The following is a 20,872-nucleotide window of genomic DNA, read 5'->3' on the forward strand; positions in this document are numbered from 1 at the left end:
AGCTCATCCCTGAATAAAGTGAGAAAGTGAACACGTGGCTGTGGGTAGGAAGAAGCTCCAAGGCAGAGGGGACAGTGGGGGCAAAGGCCACAAGGCAAGAATGCTCTTGGCAGGTTCAAGACATGGCAAGAAGCCCAGGGTGACTGGAGCATATGAGCAGTGGGTAGAGGCCAGGATTTGAGAGGTAACTGGGGACCAGACCATGTAGAGCCTTGTAAGCCATGGTGGAGGACATCAGCTTGTATCCTAAGAAGGATGGGAAGACATTTAAGCACTTTTGAGTAGAGGAGTGACACAATATTATGTATCTTACTCTTGGCAGGAACATCAGGTAGTTGTATCAAGAATGGATGGTAAGAGATCAAAGGTAGAAGCATGGAGACTAGGCAGGAGCAACAGCAATAACCCAGACAGGACTGATGGCAGCCTGGGCCAGGGTGGTGGCCATGGAGGTGGTGACAAGTGACCAGATTCTGGATAAATGTTGAGGGTAGAGCCAAAAGAACTTACTGATGGAAAGCTTTTCGCTCTTGCTCATTTGTGGGCCTCCAGCTGTGTCAGGCACTCCAACCTCTGCTTTTTTTAATGTTCCCTTCCCATATGCCTACCTGGTCCTGACCTCTCAGTTCTCAAACTCGCCTGCATGTCCTTGATCAATCTCTGTCCCTTTTCTGGTACTCCTGACTGGCTACCACCCATGCCCGAGAATGGCATATGCAATGTTACTGCTGCACATTATTATCAGTATTCTATATTTGTGCCATGGTTTACAGTTTAAGCCTGCTGCTGCCCCTCGGAATAATTTGTTACTTAAACTGTAACCCCTGGAGGATTTTACTAGTTGCCAAGCACATTTAGATATGGCCTTAAAAAATACATATACTAACAACAGGTCTTTGGGGAGAAGGACGATGTACGACCATGAAGCTGGGCAGCTGGGGATGCCCGGCTCACTCAGGGCGGAACGCTGCCCCTTCACAGAAGCTGGGCAGCTGGGGATGCCCGGCTGGCTCAGGGTCTGCCCCTTCACCGAAGCTGGGCAGCCGGGAACGCCTGGTTAGCTCAGGGTGGAAAGAAAACCGCCTGCTTCCCTATTTTGTTGTCACTCCTTTCTCTTCCCAGAAGTGCCCGTTGTTAGTTAGAGGAGTCCTTTGAATGTGCTTGGTTAACTATAAACCTTACCCTCCTCCTTGCTTGTCTGCAAGATGGGATTAACGTTTGACCTTAATCAATCCTTCTATTGGCTATTGATTTCTATCTAATAAAAGTGAGACTGTGGAGTTGCTCATGGCAGCAGTCCTTTTCGACTGTTGTCCACTGCTCCCAATCTCTCACAGCTGACTTGTTTGTGCCTAATTCTTCTCTCGTCGCCGACTGGAAGCGGCATAAGCCCTTCTGTGTACATTATCTCATCTGACGTGCTAGGTTTCATAGACCATTTGATGCTTTTCATTTGGCTCCAGGAGACCTCAAAGAAGAGGCATGAGTCAGCTTTGGCTGAATTTCAGACAAATTAACTCCTTGGCAGCTGCAGACCCATCAGAGAGCAGGCAGTGGCTGCATGTGAAAATTTATATTTATAAGAGTGTGTGGGTAAACTGAGTCACAAGGCTCAAGGCATGCACACCACAAGGGCCCAGCAAATAACCCAAGGGCAAGGAACATGCTGACAGAAGGCCCCAGAGAGCAGTGGACTGAAGCCATTAAAGAGGTGCCAGGGCTGTGGACAGAGAATCAGGAGTGAGGAGGAACAGGGAAGCCTGGGGCCTGGAGGGGGTATATGATTAAGAGAGAAGGTTGAACCAGACCTGTGCCAGCCACAAGTCAGAAACTGGAGCAGTCAATCAGCCCTACAGCTCAGCTCAGAGCAGGCTTTCAGAAGGGACCCAGTTGGTGGGCATCGTGTGGGAAGAGCCAGCATTGTGTATCAGGAAAGGCCAAGAAAGCCTCAGCTGCAGGCAGCCAAGGAGCTTCCCTAGGTTTTTCGTTGAACTGAAGCCAATCCCCCAAATGTAGCTGATTTGAGACCGGTGGGCAAAGGCAAATGGGGCACCTAGAAAGGTTGGGGTTGGGAGCTAGGAGCAGCGAGTAAGGACAGCTACTCCTTTTCTCGAGATTCTCCTGACTTTGAAAGGAAATCCTCACCTCCAGTTCCAGAAACTCATCATCCAGTAGTTTTCGAGTTTGACCCCTGCCTATTGTCAGTTGCTTTTTCTCTTCACCCAGAGCCAGTGATTCTCAATCTGGGTCCCAACCTTGTACCTATTTCCTGGGCTCCACCCTAGCACAGTTAAATCTAAATCTAGGATGGTGGGGCCCAGATGGGGCAGCTAGGATGAGGACTGCCACCTTAGCCACATGTATCGGTTGCCCCGGGACCCCCTCCAGACCATCTTCCTCTCGCCTTAGGACAAGTTTAATGCCAACAATGGTGCCAAGAGCAAGAATTAATAAATGGATACTGAGCAGATCAGAAACTAAAATCTGATCCTCTTACTGAGTTGGAAAAAAAGCAAAATTCCACCCACATGGCTGTTTGTGGAGATATAAACACTGCATCCTGTTCAACTTGATTTGTAAGACTAGATCTGGCTAGTGATATGTGCAATATTTTACAAGTAGATGTTTCCTCAGAAGGCCTGCCTTAGGAATCCCAGTGTTGACAGCAAACACAGGATCACATTCACTCTCATCAGGGAGGGACACATTTTAGTTGCCTTACTTCCATCTTAAGGATTAGAACCTCAGAAAAAAAAAGATGCTCAAGGGGCTCCTGGGTGGCTCAGTTGGTTAAGCGGCTGCCTTTGGCTTGGGTCATGATTCCAAGGTCCTGGGATCAAACCCGTATCGGGCTCCCTGCTCAGCAGAGAGCCTGCTTCTCTCTCTCCCCCTCTCCCTGCCACTCTGCTTACTTGTGCTCTCTCTCTAGCTCTCTGTCAAATAAACAAATTAAAAAAAAAAAAAAAAGATGTTCGAGGTCAGGTGGAATGTGAAAGATCATCCAGTCCATTATTTTCTGGAATTTAATGTACATCACCTGGGGACTTTGAAAGCAGCCTGGCTCCCAGGCCCACTTGTGATGGAACCCATTGCTGTCAGCCCCTGCCTTCCAAGGGTTGTTTAGCTTCTGCTAGAGTCACATCCCATAGGGCTTCTCCAGAAGTGAAGGTCCTGCCTTACCAGTTCTGCATCCTTGCTGTGTGAACTCTGTTCCAGGTTGGCAACAGATGCTGTGGCATGCCTAATATCCTTAATTTATCAAACAAGTATGTATCAGCACTTCATTCCTTTTTATGGGCAAATAATATTCCATTATATGCATATACCATATTTTCTTTATCAGTTGATGGACAATATGGGTTATTTACACCTTTTGGTTATTATGAATAATGTTTCTATAAACACTTGTGTACAATGTATGGACATTTTGTGTAACCATATGCTTTTGTTTCTCATATATATATATATATATATATATATATATATATATATATATATGAATTGAATCATTGGGACATGTGGTGACTCTATGTTTAACTGTTTGAGTAACTGCCAGACTAAATTCCGAAGTGGCCACACCATGTTACACTCCTTCAGTGTATGAAGGAAAGTAAGAGGATATGGATTGCTCAATGTTCTTGCTAACATTTGTTATTATCTGACTTTTTGATTATAATCATTCTAATGCGTGTAAAATGATACCTCATTGTGGTTTTGATTTGCATTTCCCTGATGACTATCAATGTCAAGCATCTTTTCATGTACTTATTGACCATCTTTGAAGACATGTCTATACTGATCCTTTGCCCATTTTTTAAAAATTTATTTTTTCAGTGTTCCAAAATTCACTGTTTATGTACCACACTCAGTGCTCCATGCAATACGTGCCCTCCTTAATACCACTACCAGGCTCATCTATCCCCCCACCCTTCCCTTCCAAAACCCTCAGTTTGCTTCTCATAGTCCACAATCTCTCATGGTTTGTCTCTCCCTCCAATTTCCCCCAATTTACTTCTCCTTTCCTTCTCCTAATATCCTCCATGTTATTCCTTATGCTCCACAAGTAAATGAAACCATATAATTATAATTGACTTTCTCTGCTTGACTTATTTCACTCAGCATAATCTCCTCCAGTCCCATCCATGTTGATACAAAAGTTGGGTATTCATCCTTTCTTATGGAGGTATAATACTCCACTGTATATATTGCCCTTTTTTTTTTTTAAGAAAGCTCTACACCCAACATGAGGCTTGAACTCATGACCCCAAGATCAAGCGTTGTATGCTCTACTGAGTCAGCCAAGTGCCCATCCTTTGTTCATTTTTTAATTAGGTTGTCCTTTCTTACTGGGTTGTAAGAATTCCTTATATATTCTATACACAAGTCCCTTATCAGGTAAATGATTTGCAAACCCTTTCTCCATTCTGTGGGTTATCTTTTCACTTTCTTTTCTTTTTTTTTTAAGATTTTATTTATTTATTTGACAGAGAGAGATCACAAGTAGATGGAGAGGCAGGCAGAGAGAGAGAGAGAGAGATAGAGAGGGAAGCAGACTCCCTGCTGAGCAGAGAGCCCGATGTGGGACTCGATTCCAGGACCCTGAGATCATGACCCAAGCCGAAGGCAGCGGCTTAACCCACTGAGCCACCCAGGTGTCCCATCTTTTCACTTTCTTGATTATATCTTTTGGAGCACAAAGTTTTTAATTTTGATGAAGTCCAATTTATTTGTTTTTAATTTAATGTGAAGAAAGGGTCCAACTTCATTCTGTTGCACGGTTGTCCCAGAACCATTTGTTGAAAAAACTGTTCTTTCCAGATTGAATGGTCTTGGTACCTTTGTCAAAACTCAGCTGACCGCAGACACACAGGTTTATTTATAGACTCTCAATTCTGTTCCATTGATCTATATGTCTATCCCATGCTGGTACCATACTGCCTTGATTACTATCGCTTTGTGGAAAGTTCTGAAGTCAAGAAATAGGAAGTCCTCCCACTTTTTCAAGACTGTTTTGGCTGTTCTGGGTCCCATGTAATTCCATGTGATTTGGGAATCAGCTTCTACAAGCCAGCTGGGATTCTGATAGAAATGTGCTGAATCTGAAGACTGATTGCCATTTAACAATAAAGCCTTTGAATCCATGAATATGAGATATTTTCCCCTTTATTTAGCTCTTTCTTTCAATAATGTTTTTGTAGTTTTCAGAGTACAAGTAGTACACCTCTATTGTTAAAAGTTTCCCAAGTATTTTATTCATCTTGATGGTATTATAAATGGAATGGTTTTCTTAATTTCATTTTCCCATTGTTCATTTTAAGCACATAGAAATACAATTGATCTTTGTATATTGATTGTGTATCCTGCAACCTTACTGAACTTGTTTACTACTTCTAATAATTTTTTAGTGAATGGCTTAGGATTTTCCATATGTAAGTTCATGTTATCTAAGAATAGAGATAGTTTTACTGCTTCCTTTCTTATTTGGATGCTTTTTCTTTTTCCTGAATAATTGCCCTGGATAGAACTTCCAATATTGAATAGAAAGTGACAAAAGCAAACATCTTTGTCTTGTTCCCAGTCTTAGGTGGAATATATCCAGTCTTTAAGCATTAAGTATGATATCAGATGTTAGTTTTTCATAGATAGATGCCCTCTAACAGGTTCAGAAAGTTCTCTTTTATTCCTATTTAGTTGCTTTTATTATGAAAAGGTGTTGGATTTTGTTAAATCCTTTTTCTCAGCCTACTGAGATTATCATGTGGTTTTTGTTTTTCACTCTAGTGATGTTAAACCAACCTCACAATCCTGGAATAATTCTCACTGGTCATGGTATATAATTCTTTCTATATGTTGCTATATTTAGTTTGCTGGTATTTTACTGGAAATTTTTGCATCCATACTTGTTAGCAATGTGGATCTGTATCTTTCTTTTTTTGAGTGATGTTTTTGTCTGGTTTTGGTATCTGGGGATATTATTGGACTAATTGAAAGAGGTGGAAAATATTCTCTTCTATTTTGGAGCAAAGCTTCTGAAAAATTAGAATTAATTTTTCTTTAAATGTTTCTTAGAATTCAGTGGTAAAGTCATCTGGGCCTTCATCTTTGCCCATTTTACCTAAGTTTCTGATTTATTGGCATACAATTATTTGTAGTAGTCCTTTATAACCCTTTTTATTTCTGTAAGGTTGGTAGTAATGTCTCTTTTTCCACTTCAGATTCTAGTAATTTTGTTTATCTTGGTCATTCTAGCTAAAGGTTTGTTAATTTTGTCGCTCTTTTCAAAGAACCAGCTTTTGATTTCACTGATTTTTCTGTTGTTTTTCTATTCTCTAATTCATTAATTTCAAATCCAATCTTCACTATTTCCTTATTTCTCCTTACTTTAGGTTTAGTATGTTCTTTTTCTAGTACCTTAAGGTGGAATGCTAGTTTATTAATTTCAAAATTTTTAATACAGTATTTATAACTATAAATTTTTTTCTAAGCACTGTGTTACCTGTATCCTATAAGTTTTAGTATGTTGTGCCTCATTTTCATTCATCTCAAAGTATTTTCCAATTTCTTCTCTTTTTTTAGAGGGAGAGGGAGTGTGTGTGAGTGGGGAGGGGCAGAAGGAGAGAGAGAATCCCAAACAGGCCCCACACCCAGTGGGAAGCCCAACATAGGGCTCAATCTCACAAACCCAAGATCATGACTTGAGCCAAAATCAAGAGTTGGTCACTTAACTGACTGAGCCACCCACTTGCCACTCCAATTTCTTTTTTTATTTCTTCTTTGACTCATTTTATATATAGGAGTGTGTTATTTAATTTCCACATATTTGAAAATTTCCCAAATTTCTTTCTGTTGCTGATTTCTAATTTTATTCCGTTATGGTCAGAATTATATTATTTTTATCCTTTCTATTTATTGAGGTTTGTTTTATGACCTCACATATGATCTATTCTGGACAATTTTCATGTACTCTTGGGAAACATGTATGGTCTCCTGTTGTTGGATGAAGTATTCTAGGATGTCTCTTAGGTCAGTTTGGCTTATAGCCTCTATTTCCTTGCTTCAGTTTTCCTATTTTCTCACTGATCTTCTGTCCATTACTGAAAGTGAGAGTGTCAAAGTCTATTATTGTAGGATTGTATTCTTACTTTCTCTCAGTTTCATTTCAAGTATTTTGGTGCTCTGTTGTTAGGTACTTAGATAGCTTTATATATAAAATGTCCCACTGTATCTCTAGTAACATTTTTCTGTTTTGTTTTACAGTCTATTTAAAAATCTGTTATTAATGCAGCCACTCTGGCTTTCTTGTGGTTGCTGTTTGCATAATACATCTTTTTTCAACCTTTTATTTCTAATGTATTATAATCTTTGAATCTGAAGAGTGTCTCCTATAGACAATCTATAGTTTGATCTTGTTGTTTCTTTTTTTAAAAATTCAGGCTGACAGTCTCTACTTTTGAGTAGAGTGTTTAACCCTTTCACATTTAATGTCATTATTGATATAGTTGGATTTATGTCTGCCATATTACTTTTAATCTACATCGCAATTTTTATACCTTTATTCTTCCTCTACTGCTTTCTTTTCCATTAGGTGAATATTTCATAATGTAGCATTTTAACATCTTTACTGATTTTTTTCACTATATTTTCTGAGTTATTTCCTTAACTACTGCTCTAGAGCTTACTATACGCACTTCCCTTGTCAGAATCGGCTTCAGATGTAATTAATTCCAGTGAGTAAAAATGTTATTCCTATATTGCTTTCTTCCCTTTCTCCCTTTTTGTGATATTATTACTATATATATTATGATATAAATGCTACAAACTTAAAGTTAGATTGTTATATGATCTATTTTATACATGTCTTTTAAAGAAATAGAAATGAGAAAAAAAGAACAAGTGTATATTTACAGCTTTTGTCATATTAACCTCCTCATTTATCATTTCTGGGTCTTTTCATTAGCTCTTGTGGATTCAAATTACCAGAGGAAGTAATTTCCATATTTCAATACAGCTTTGTTCCAACCCAACACTTGTGCTTTACTGGCACATATATTTCTGTTTGTTATAGGCCCAATAGCACATTATACACATTTTGTACAATTAATTTTAAAATCAACTAAAAGAAAAAGAAGAAATATGCATTTATGTTGTCTTTTATAGTACATAATTATCTTTACTAGTACTCTGTCTTTTTGTGTGGATTCAAATTACTGTTTAGAGTCTTCTTTTGTAATTTCTCATAAAGTGTGTCTGCTGGAAACAACTTTTCTCAGTATTTGTTTGGCTGAGGATATCTGTATTTCACCTTCATTGAGAAGGCTAACTTTGCTGGATATAGGATTCTAGGTTGACAGTGTTTTCCTTTGAGCACTTTGAATATATTATCTTACTTCTGAACTCCATTGTTCCTGATAAGAAATCAGCTTTAAACTTATTGGAATTCCCTTGTGACAAGTCAGTTTTCTTATGCTGCTTTTAAGATTTTCTCTTTGTCTTTGCTTTCAGTATTTTTTAGAGGGGGGAGGGGCAAGGGAAGAAGGGGAAAGAGAGAGAGGGAAAGAGAGAATTTTTAAGCTCCACTCCCACATGGGGCTTGATCTCAGGACACTGAGACCATGACCTGAGCTGAAATCAAGATTGAATGCTTAACCAACTGAGCCACCCAGGTGCCCCTGCTTTCACTATTTTTAGTGTGATGTGTCTGTTTGTAGGTCATTTTGCAGTTATCCTACTTAGAGCTTCCTATGCTTCCTAGCTCTGTAATGTTTTTTTAATGAATCTGGGAAGATTTCAGCCATTATTTTTTCTGATATTTTTTCTATTCTATTCTCTCCTCTCCTTCTAGTACTCCCATACCATATTTTTCTGAGGTCCTGGTTTTTTTCATTCTTTTTCTCTCTATTATTCAGATTGTATAATTTATATTGATCTATTCTCAAGGTTGCTAATTCTTTCTTCTGCCAGTTCAAATCTACTATTGAGCTTTCTAGTGAATTTTTCATTTCAGCAACTGTATTTTTCAACTCCAGAATTTCCTTTTGGTTCATTTTTATAATTTCTCTTTACTGATATTCTCTGTTTAAGGAGACATTATCATCAAACTTTCTTTTACTTCTTCAATCATTGTTTCCTTTAGTTTCATTTTTTTTAAAAATTTAAGATCAATTAGCCAACTTATAGTACATCATTAGTTTCAGATGTAGTGTTCAATAATTTATCAATGTCATTTAAAAAACCACTTATAATGGCTACTTTGAAATTTTTGCTAAATCTGACATCTGGTCACTTTCAAAGACAATTTCTGTTCCTTGGTCTTTCCAGTGTACGCTTTTTATCTGTTTTTTTTTTTTCTTCTTCTTTTTTTTTTTCCTGGTCCTATTTTTCTATTCCTTTGCGTGTCTTCTTTTTCTTCTTCTTTTTTTTTTAAACTGAACATTTTAGATAGTATATTATAACACTCTGGGTCCTCATCCCCCACTTCTGGGGCTTGTTAATATTATTTGCTTATTTGTTTTGTGATTGGCTGGACTATTTTAGTGAAGACTATTTCTACCTCAGCTCCCACAGTGGGTGACCTCTGATGTTCCCCAGGTGGTACTGCTTTGGGTATTCCTATGGTCACCCTGGGATGAGAATGATCTTGGTAGTGCTCTCTTTAATTTTCTCTTTCTTTTACCACTTGTAGCTATTAAATTCTACTAATGGCCAGGTGATTATTCAAAATGTCCTGGGGCATAAAAATGCTCCTAGACTTATCCAACCAAATTTAGTCTCCTTTGTAGGGAGAGTCTATGAGGTCTGTGTTTGAGATTTGCTCTGTCCCAAGAAGGTCTCTATCCTCAGTTCTCTCTACCACATTAGCCTGCCTATTATCACCAGAATTTCCTTAAGGGTATGTTTGACATTGCTGTTGGCTTAAACTTCTCTACTCTCTGTTGCAAATGAGGTCATTTCCCTTAGGAAAAGACTTGGAGCTCTATGTTTTAGTTTATTTCCATCCCCCAGGCAAAATCTCTGAGCCATGGTTCTGGGGGTAGAGTAGGGACAATAGTGTACTTCCTGAATGACACTCTCCCCCCACACACCACCTTAGCAGCTAAAAATTCAGTGAATTTTCAGCATGAGTAGCCTCAGGCCTCAGTTTGCCTCTCCCAGCATGGAACCTCTGCCTTACAAGCTGGGGCAAGGGAGATTGGAACCTAGGATGCTCAGCAGTGTTGCAGCTATGGGAGAACCTCTGTTCCATGAGTAGGAGCTAGGCAGAAGAAGGAAATCCCCCTGCTTGGCCACACTCACCCAGAACTTAGCTTCAGCAACAGGTTATTTGGGACAGGATAAGAAATGTCCTATGATGACAGTCCTTCAACTGGGAGCTGGGGGCCCTATGTTCTTGGTTTCGCCAATTTGGAAGGCAAATTCATCTTACTGAACTGGGAAGGGAGAGGGAGAGAGGGCATCTTGGTTCAAATACTGCAGACTCAATGTTCTTGTTGAGTTTTTGTAGATTTTCTTGAATAAACATTACTTCACTTGCTGAACACACTTAGGACCATTTACAGAGACTTTTAAAAGTTGTTGTAAAATAATTATCACCAAAAAATAATTAAATTAAATTAAATTATTTTTACCAGTTCCCTTGGAGAGTGGGTCTGTGGAGCTCTTCATGCTATCATAGTGGAAGTGGACTTTCAGAACTTTGATGTTTTATTTTTAGGGAGTGAATGTTTCATACTTAAAGATTCCACAGAACAATAGTTCTCTAACTTCAATGTGCATATAAACCACCTGCAGGCAACCTGTTAAAAATGCAGGTTCCTAGGGCCCCATTCTCCAGAGATTGTGATTGCCTATGACGAGGGTGGGAGCCAAAAGAAATATGCATTTTTAGCAAGCTCACTACATTATTCTTTATTATTTAAGATCAATTTATTTATTTGAGAGAGAGCTTGTGTGAGTTGGGGGAGGGGAGAAAGAGAGAAAGAGAGAGAATCCTCAAGCAGACTCCCCACTGAGCACAAAGCTCCATGTAGGGCTCAATCACAGGACCTTGAAATCATGACCTGAGCCAAAATCAAGAGTTGGATGCTCAGCCAACTGAGCCACCAAGGCATCTCTCACTATGTGATTCTTTGAAAAAAATTGTACTATAAAGACAAATGCACACCAGACAAGATAGATCTCTTTTTCTTCCTTCTCCTCCTCCTCCTCCTCTTCTTCTTCTTCATCTTTTACTTCTTTAAACAGGTTCTATGTCTACTAAGGAGCTTTGCAGCTATGGCAGGATCAAATACAGGCTATTTAAACATCACAAGTGTGTGTGTGTGTGTGTGTGTGTGGTGTGTGTGTGTGTGTTTACACTGGAATCTAGAAACATTATCATTATGAAAAGTGCTCCCTGTTTGAGGTTGGGGAAGTGCTAAAGAATCATGGTTTGGGGATCCCAAGCATCAAAGATCACAGATGACCCCAAAGCAAGGCTTCTCAAATTGGGATCAGGAGACCTGCCTCAGCATCTTTATTTCTCTTGCACCAGATCTGACTTTCCCTTGTTGCTACCAATTTTGCAATTTTCCCTCAAAACAAAAAGAAAGAACACCACGGGTTTTGCTCCAATTGGCCTAATTTACACACAAATGGCAATACATGCCTCTGGTGAACAAATTATTAGGATTAAAGCAGCTATCAAACATGCTATAGCAGAAAGGATTCCTACTACCCAGCTGCACACGGTTATCACTAATGTGAATCCTCACAGTCATAATAATAGAAAATGAACATCATTTCATATTTTAAAACTCTAGACAGAAGCCATTAGCAATTTATTTTTTTCCCAAAGAACCAGCTAATTAAAACTGTAAATAAGCTGCATTACGTTTGGATTTACTCCTGCGAGTGTCTTTTTCACGAAGAAATAGAACATGGATGGCTACATGACTGTTTGATTGCATAGTAAAGATCAACCATACTTCCATCTGTCCACACTCTCATCAGAGAAGGCCACACTCAGAGGAAAGAGAATTTGTAAGAAAGGATTCCACAGTGACAGGCAGAGTTAAGCAAGAGGAAGGCCTCAGAGAGCTCAAGAAACCTGGCTTTCTGAGGCACTGTAAGAAGCCTGAGAATATTTTCCTACTAGGTTTAGTAGGTAGGATGACATTATTGTTATTGTTATTATCATTGTCATTGCTGTTGTTATTTTGAAGATCAAAAAATCTAGAATTTCCCAGTGGGAATTGTAAAAAAACAAAAACAAAAACTTGTTATGGCAAAAATCCAAAGATCAACCAATTTTAACCTTTTTCTTTCAGAGTTGCTCATGTACCTTACTCAGTAGGGTAACACTCCCCCACTATGTTATGTTAATATTTGTATGTTAATACATACATGTTATATGTTATATGTTAATATATGTATGTTAATAATTGATGGCCTTTATTGGTACCAATCCATTGATAGAACTTAGGAAACTTCTGGCTTTTCTTCCATGATTTAATGATATGAAATTATTTCTCAGCAGTGGTCACCTCAGCTGGAGTGGGGTCTTTAACGAGTATATAAAATTAGACACATGAAAACAAAAACCTGATACATTATAAGTTGGTTGATTTTATTTATAAAACAATATACCTAGAAATTCTTTAATTATGAGTTCTTTGATCCATCGCAGGCCATTAATTACTATCAATTAAAAAAATGAGCTTTATGCCAGGGTTGACTGTCAATTAAAAAATGTACCTGACTCCTCATTTAAATTGAGTTTCTTTTATTATCCCCTATTATAGCATACCTTACTCTTCAAACATAACACTTACTTGTTTGTAATTATATATTTATTTGTGAGATGATTTATTAAACATCCGTCTCTCCACTGGACCCTCCATGGGGCAGACCATCTCTCTTTTGTTCGCCACCATATGCCCACTATCCAGTACAACAGCTGATCCTTAATTATCTGGGGAATGAATGCATGAAGAAATCATGAAGTTCTTAAGATCTTAAACTGGAGAGGTGGACTGAAAGGCTTTAGGGTACTCTTCAATCCCCTGAGATTATCTAAAAAAAAAAAATGCTCATATACACCTTAATCTGGGGAGAGGACCCACAAGCTTCCTTAGATTTCTAGGGGTCTGTGACCTCCCCAAAAGATATGGAGTCACTAGCCTATTTCAGCAATGAATACCGAAAGAACTTACTTATAACCTGAAACAAAGCACACTACATGTGCATTTACATGGACAGATTTGTGGGTATATGTATAGGTGGGTATATAATTTCCAAGAACAGAAAGAGAAATGCCTCAGTGAATTTACAGAACAATCCACAATCCCACTTCCCCTGAGTAGTGGATCTTTCTATAGTCACCGGGCTCCAGCAGTAGCTGCTTGCATTCATCCGTTTCTTGGCAGCAACATCCATCACTCAGGCCAGAGAAAATGAGTCTGTAATTCCCTCCTTTTACCTGTTTGGGATGCTGACATCCTTCTTTGTGGAAGTTGCTTTTACTAACAAACCTGTAAACCTACGGGTTAACAAAGGCACAGTGGGAGGCATGTTTATAAAGCACTAGTGCCCAGACAACTTGATCAAACAACCCTGGGATGTCCCTTGCCTTGCCCTCCAGCCAGAGAGGAGAGCCAGCCTAATCAGTCCAAGGAGGCCTCTGCGAGTGGCCTGCCTTCACAGTCAGCTGTGGGAGACCATGAGATGCGCTGAACATGCTAATTGGCTGTTGTATATTAAATCTCCTCTTCTCTCTCTCCCAGCTCCACAAGATATTTCCCTTCCGTAAATTTCCTCCCTTGTTTTTTGTCCTGAAAATGGAGACTTCAGAAGTCAATTTGTCGGGAGAAAGGTTTCTGTTGTGCCATTAACTCCCAGTGATCCATAAGAACAGAGAGGGGCTGCAGAGCAGATCATTCAAAACCAACTGCTCTACTTAGCTTTGTAGTTTCTTGCTTTGAGGGGCTTGGTAGCAGACTTGCCTCCCTAACTACGTTTCTCTTCGCTTCTTATCAAAAATGAGTCTGTCTGCCTTAGGGCCAAGCAGTTGGGTGACATGAAGATTCTGACACAGAATTTGTCAAACTCACCAGGGGAAGCCCACAAGGTACCCAGATAATCAAACTTGACTAGATTTGAGTCCACGTTCTTAATCACCTGTAATCAATTGCTTTGCTCCTCTGTGACTAAATCGAGCAAGGGATGGGACATAATTATAGGAGACTGGTTAGACAGAAATGAGTCCTTACATGCAGATGAAGACCTAAGTCTGTTGTAGGTACAAACTGATAACCAGATCACTGTTGATGTTTTCCCTGCCTGGTCCCACAACCTGTTATTCTGCGGCCACAGTTGTCTTACTCTGCTAATTTCATGATGATTATCTCCACAACCTCTCCACCTGGCTATGGTTTCCAGGGCTAGTCATCATGGCTGTCGGCAGATACCTCACATTTTCCTCCCTAGCATGTGGGAGGACCACATATCCCCACCCAGCAAGTTCAACGTGGCCGTATGCCTGGTGGTGGCTAACGAGGTGGGATGTGTCACTTCTAAGCAGAAGCTTCAAAGCCAGCACACATGGGACAGGCAGCAACATCTGAGGCAGCAGCCTCTCCATCCGCCTGAGTCCCAGGGGACTGTGATGAGTAGAGCGCCTCCCAGCCAATGGTGGGCATGTGATAGGCGCAAGAAATAAATCCCTGTTGCTTTATATGAGTGAGGTATTCGGGTTCTCAGTTAACTCAGCACATCTCTATCCTGCACATTTCAAGCTGCAGGTTATTTCCCCAACTAAATTGGGTTATTTCCCCAACTAGACACCATACAACTTAAGGCCAGTTTGTTTCTTCTTCAGTACATGAAGTCTGGTACACAGCATATTTAAAACAACCTGGTAGAAATTGAAATTCTCTTGCTTTTTGGCCTCCATGATCCTCCATGTTTACATTTTTCTAATACTTGCTCCCTTCTCAGCATCGCTGGCTGAAATAAGGTGTCTTTGTGTTCAGATGGATATGGGGTGGTGGAGCTATTCTTTCGAACAAGGAGCACAAATAGGAATAGTGGGCAGAAGATAGAATGAGGTAAGTTGAGGCATAATTAGGCTACAGGCATTTTGAATACAGGGGGTTCAAAGGGCAGACAAGATCTTGAAGAAAAGTCTTGGGGCAACCACGTGGAAAAAACAGAATCCCAGAGTATTAGATTTACAAGTAATCATGGGTTTTATCTGGACTAGGCTCCTATATCACCATCACCACCATCATTATTATCATACCAATATTAACTGACAACCTGCAATGTACCAGGCACAACTCCAACTGATTTTACAATCGCCTCATCAGCTCCTCACAACAACCTTACAAGGTAGCTATTATTTCCATTTTATGAATGAATGAAGAACCTGAAGGCCAGGGAAGGAAATTCCCTATGGCCACACAGCTAGCAAATATTCCTCTGTGAATTCAGCATCACAGAGGAATATTGAACACTCTGCTTAAACACTCTGCAGCCTTGGGACTTCACTAACCCCCAGTGCATCCCGTCTCCCTGAGCCATGTCTTGCCTCCCCCTCCAACTACACTCCCCTAGATGGTCCTGCCTCCTAGACCAACAAAGAGCAATTCTAGAATTATCTCTCCAAAGGCAGCCCTGTCAATATCTAAAGACATCACCTGCATGTCCCTTAAGGCTCCCCTTCTCCAGTATAAACAGCCCCAATTCACTCAACTACTTCCAGTGAAATGTTTCCAGTGAGCCTGAGGTCCGTCACCATCCCAGCTCAGTGACTCACATATGCCAGGGACCAAAAGATGTGGTTAAACCAGCAGAATGGAACCCACAACTTTCCCTTATCATCCTGTGCTGAGCAAATGCCTTCTACAACCCCAGCACCTTCCTTCCACCAAGCAAAGCAGAGTCCAGAGGCAGAAATGGGCCATAATCTGCTATAGGCATGGCTGGCTGGCCACATGTCCTGCACACAACCCCATGGAATGCTAAAGTTGGCATGTTCAGAGTCCCTCCCGCTTACTCGGGTCTCAAGTCTGTTTCTATCCCGCCCCTCCTCCCATTCCTCCCCTCACTGTCCTGCCTCCAGAGGTGGTGCTGAGAACGCCCTCCACTCACCACGGAGTTCATGGCCCCCCACTCACCACGGAGTTCATGGCCCCCCACTCACCACGGAGTTCATGGCCCCCCACTCACCATGGAGTTCATGGCCCCCCACTCACCATGGAGTTCATGGCGAAGTGATTGTGCTGCGTCTGGAGGTCTAGGGCATGTTGGTAGCTCACGCCGATCTCTGTGTGGCTCTGGAGGAATAACTCCTTGTTGTGGCTTATCCAGTCAAACATCTAGAGGGGACAAGAAGGTACGCAGTAGTCAGAAGGGCCATGGGCCCAACAGTGCAAAACTCCCAGAGCTACTGGAAGGAAAAAAGAGTCCTCCCGCTGGTGCCCAGTGAGAACCAGTCATTATTCTCAGAGTGGGGGTGGCCCACAGCCCAGTTTCCCAGGAAAGCCCTCACTTTTAGCATAAGGATGCATCATCAGCCTCTGCATTACCATATAGAGCCTATGGGAAAAAGAGAAAATGAGTAAGAATCAGGGAGATGGCAGAAGCAGCTGTTTTATTGTCCCTATCAACTCCTCAAAAGGGCCCCAGGCTTGCTTTGGGGATGGGGCTGAGGGGCACGTGGTGGCTGAATCCATTCCCTATTGCAGTAGAAGAGAGAAACCCTTATTGGAAGCAACAGGGCATCCTAACATGTCCTGTCCCATATCACATCACCCAATAACACACATTGTTGCATTGACTCTAGACTATGCCACCTTTTCTTGTAACTCACTAGTCTCCCAGTTCCAGGGTTTCTACTATAATCCATCAGGAACCAGAAGAGGAGGATTTTAAGGATAGGCTGAGTTCTGGCTGGCACGGTGAGCACTGAGCTATTTTTCTCCTCCTTAGCTCTGTGCCTTGGTTTTGTTTGTTTGTTTGTCTGTTTGTTTGTTTGTTTTTACCTTTCTCCCAGGCAGCCCACACACATTAAGGGGATGTGACCAGAACCCCAATTCCAAGGGAGGGATTACTCTAAGGGTTATCCATCCTCGGGACATCAGATCTAAACCAATCAATGTAGGACATTTCCCAGCCAATGGGACTGTCTAAGGAACAGGAATGCTACCTGACTCAGTACAATAAAATATGGGGGGACATCTGCCTAGAAGCATCTGGGAAAACAGACCCTACTTCTTAGATATAATTTCTCTCCCTCTGATACTGTCATGGTGATTCTGAGCTCAAACTGTTGCAGTCATTCTGCGGCAGCTTAAGGGTGAAGCCCATGAGAGAGAAAGGGTATAGATCCCTGATTGAGCTTTGCCCGATCTCTGCCTTGTCTCTGGACTTCCTAGTACCTGAGTCAAGAAATCCTCTTTATCATTCAGGTATAGTCAAGTGACATAGCCAGGAAAGGTGTGAAGCCTTTGGAAAAAAGGACTCCTCTACTTGAACTGAGGCTCCATACTTGGGATGGGCTCAGCTGCAGGGTATAGCATGAAGGGAGGAGCTGAGCACAGGTGCAGGCGGGGCAGTGGCAAAGATGGCACCTGCCTTCCTGGAGGTAGGAGCCCAGACTCATTTATTATTTCCCTTCGGATAGTAAAGTGACTTTACTTTTTCAGTTATAGTCAACCAATATTTGCAGGACGCCTGCTATGTGCCAGGCACTGTCCAAGGCAATGGAAAAGCAGAAGTGACTAACATGTACGTGGTCCTTGAGTTCAGTGGGTTAAAGCCCAGCATGGAAAGCAAACAAGGACTCAGATATAGTATTAGTACAATGTGGCATAGGACTTGAATAAAATCACAACTTGAAAAAATCTCTATCTAAATAAAGTCCCATATGTTCTACCAAGCTAGCAGCTACCCTTAATGAAATGAGAACAAGGAAGTGCAGAGAAGGCTTCCCAGAGGAGGTACCAACCTGAGCTGAGTCCTCAGGTAGGTATTAGCCATGTGGAGATGGGAGGGATGTGAGCTCCAGGCAATGGGGAGACCAAAGAAGCAGAACTCAGGGCAGCCCAGTGTGTGGAGGGCTCTGAAAGCATTCCTGTTGTGCTTCTGAAGTCTGAAGTGAGAAGATGGGGCTGGAGAGGTAGCCGGGACAGCCGACCATGGACAGCCCTGGAAATAGGCTTTAGGAAACCTGGACTATATTCTGTGGGCAGCAAGTGGTGTGGAAGGTTTTAAGCCAAGCAGTGAAATGTGATGTGAGCTTTGATTGCAGTGTGGGATGTGGGCAGGAGGGACAGGGAGAAGGGTTAGAGGCTGTTGCAGTAATCCTGGTGAGGGGTGCAGTGAAAACCTGGAAGCCAGGCTCAAGGGTGTGACAGGGGAGTCTGCAAAGCGGGCAGGCTTGAGAGCTCCTAGGAAAGGGATGAAGACTCCTAATTGTTTGGGGAGGGAGGGCGAGGAAGAGCTAAGGGACAGCCAGGAGTCAGGCATGGCACTCTGGGTCCTCGTAGGAAAGTTGCCACCACAACTGCTACCTAAAGAGGAGGTAAGAAACTGGGATGGGAGACAGGAGATAGTGAGTTCTGTGTTAGATGTGCCAAGTTTGACAGGCTTACGAGAGTTTCAAGCAGAGGTGTGCTGCGGGCAGTGAGGCTTCTGTGTCTGGGGGTCAGGACAGAGACATCAAGGCTGTGACAACTTACACGTAAGTATAACACCTTCTGAAGGCGAACATGTGTGATCTGGAGGCGATTCTCTTTTTTGAATTCCCCACATCACTCCCAGCTGCCTATCTGGATAATAAAGAAAGGATGAAAGTGTCTCTCTTCATTTCTGGGTGTCAGAGGACATTTCCGGCTGCCAGACGACGTTTCCGGCTGGGGGCTCCTGCAGAGGCTGGGCCAACATCTGCTGTGTGCACTAGCCTGGGTCAGCCAGCCTCAGTCAGTCTCACGGGGACTTTGATTTTTTTTCCCCTCAATTATTATTAAGGACAAAGGGAAAAAGAAGACAAATGTCCCAGGAGTGTAGAGGAATCTTATTCTGTAATTTTTGGTCTTTAAAATTCTGCCTCTCAACCCCATTTTAAAATAATTTCTCATCTCTTTTCTTCATTGACAAAAGAATCAATAAAGTTAATGAAACTCTGAAATGCCTGAAGTCCGTGGAATTTGTGATGAAAAGCACTCACTCGACATACTTTCTTGGGTATCCCAGGGGCTGAGAAGTGACCTTCCCTGTACTTTCTGTTCGACAAATACCTAGACAATCAAACCAGCAGTGGAGTTTCTTGCTAGCACCAGAACAATGAGATTGCCTGGTGCCAGGTGGGGATGGACTACAGAGCAGGGATTGCTGGACGGGGGCCAGTTAGGGTGGAAAGGAAGAGAAGGGAACTAAAGGACAGGCAAGAGGAAGGAGCACTGGAGGAACCGTGCACCTCTCTGAATGGGCTTCTTGCGTGATGTCAGCACCCAGGCCATTCAGCTGGATTCTGCCTCCCACTTGGAGCCTCCTGGCAGCTCTCCAGGGGCCAGGGATTCTGGCAAGATCAGCTGTGCAGGAGGCAGTGCTCCAAAGAGGTGACATATCTCTGTAGCTGGGAAGAAAGAAAAAGAGCTACTCTGGGGACCAGACAGTTCCATGTGATATCAGAAACCAGAGTCTCTCCAAGGCGCCTATTGCTTAAGAGACAGTCTTGAGTCTTCTCTGGGCCTGAGTCTACCGCCCCATGGTATATGGCTTGCACCCTTATAGGCCTGGTTGTCTGCAAGCATCACGGTCATTTCTGCTGCATTCAGTGCCTCTGGCTATGGAAAGAATGCATGTACATGTATGTACACGTGCACATGTGTGCACTCACGGGCAAGTGTGCAGCAAGCAGGATGAGGTCTCAGCTGGCTCGGCTTGGTTCTGCCACTAACTCCCTATGAGACTGTGGGCAAGTCTCATTTTGGGGTTCCTCCTCATTTGCAAGGGATACATGGTTCCCAGAAAGGAGGTAAGCTCCGATTTGGAAACTTACGAAATATTTTTTTTTCATTCAGAATAAAATAGTTTTAATGAGTCTCCTGGATCAGAAGGTATGTATATTCATTGCTGCAACTTATGTTTCTAACTTTTGAGGTAAAGAATGACAGTGAGAAAACTGGCATTATTTGATAGCCAGAGAAAGGCAATTTGTTAGTCTCAGCCCTGATATTTGTCTGAGGTGTTAGAGTTCAGAATATCAGTGCAAAAAGCATTGTGTCTGTGCTCTTGGCACTGATGAAATAAAGAGTTAGAGATCAGTGTCCAAAGTGAAGGCAGAAAACTGTTTTTATTCAAGCAACTGTACCTTCTCTAGGGGAGAGCAGGCAAGGTTCTGTGAGGTGGAGCTGGCCCCTATGTTGTTTTGGGACTGCATACTTAGTGGGTCTTTCTGGGCTGGGAGGAGTGGTGATGTACAGTGAGGTGATCTCTGATACAGGCTGTTTCCAATCATTTTGGGGCTACTCTCACAGATTGGGAGGGGGAGTTTTTGACCTTATAAGGTTGGTACCAGAACCACCCTGGCAGCCTTTCTCCATGGTGCAGGGCTATAACAGCAAGGCAAATACATTATAGTAAGTCTAGGGGTGACTGTGGGGCAGAGGTGGAAGAGGAAAGCCTTCTCTACACCTGTGGGTCTCCATCTGTCAGTCCTAAGGTCTTGGAAGGCATAGGCTTCTAAAGTGTAATCTAATGTGTAATCTTGGAAGCCTCCAGGCTTCTAATGTGTAACCTATCTATCATCCTCCTTGCCTCCAGCCCAGGAATTGTCTACTCTACTACTCCCCACCCCCCTGGAAATCTTTCAGGTCAAGGGATGATGGTT

General features: G+C 42.1%; 1 protein-coding gene across 23 annotated transcripts in view; it reads right to left on the minus strand.

Annotated features, from left to right (window-relative positions):
• Positions 1-20,872, minus strand: part of KALRN (kalirin RhoGEF kinase) — a 659,936-nt gene that overhangs the window by 388,886 nt on the left and 250,178 nt on the right. For all 23 annotated transcript variants that reach the window (XM_045088796.1, XM_045088794.1, XM_045088793.1 and 20 more), the window contains exon 6: positions 16,233-16,355. In XM_045088796.1, the coding sequence (XP_044944731.1) occupies positions 16,233-16,355 (123 nt within the window). The remainder of the gene's footprint in view (positions 1-16,232; positions 16,356-20,872) is intronic.

Source organism: Mustela putorius, unplaced genomic scaffold, assembly GCF_011764305.1.
Source record: "Mustela putorius furo isolate JIRA1106 unplaced genomic scaffold, ASM1176430v1.1 tig00003834_pilon_pilon_pilon, whole genome shotgun sequence".
In the NCBI taxonomy this organism is placed as follows: domain Eukaryota; kingdom Metazoa; phylum Chordata; class Mammalia; order Carnivora; family Mustelidae; genus Mustela; species Mustela putorius.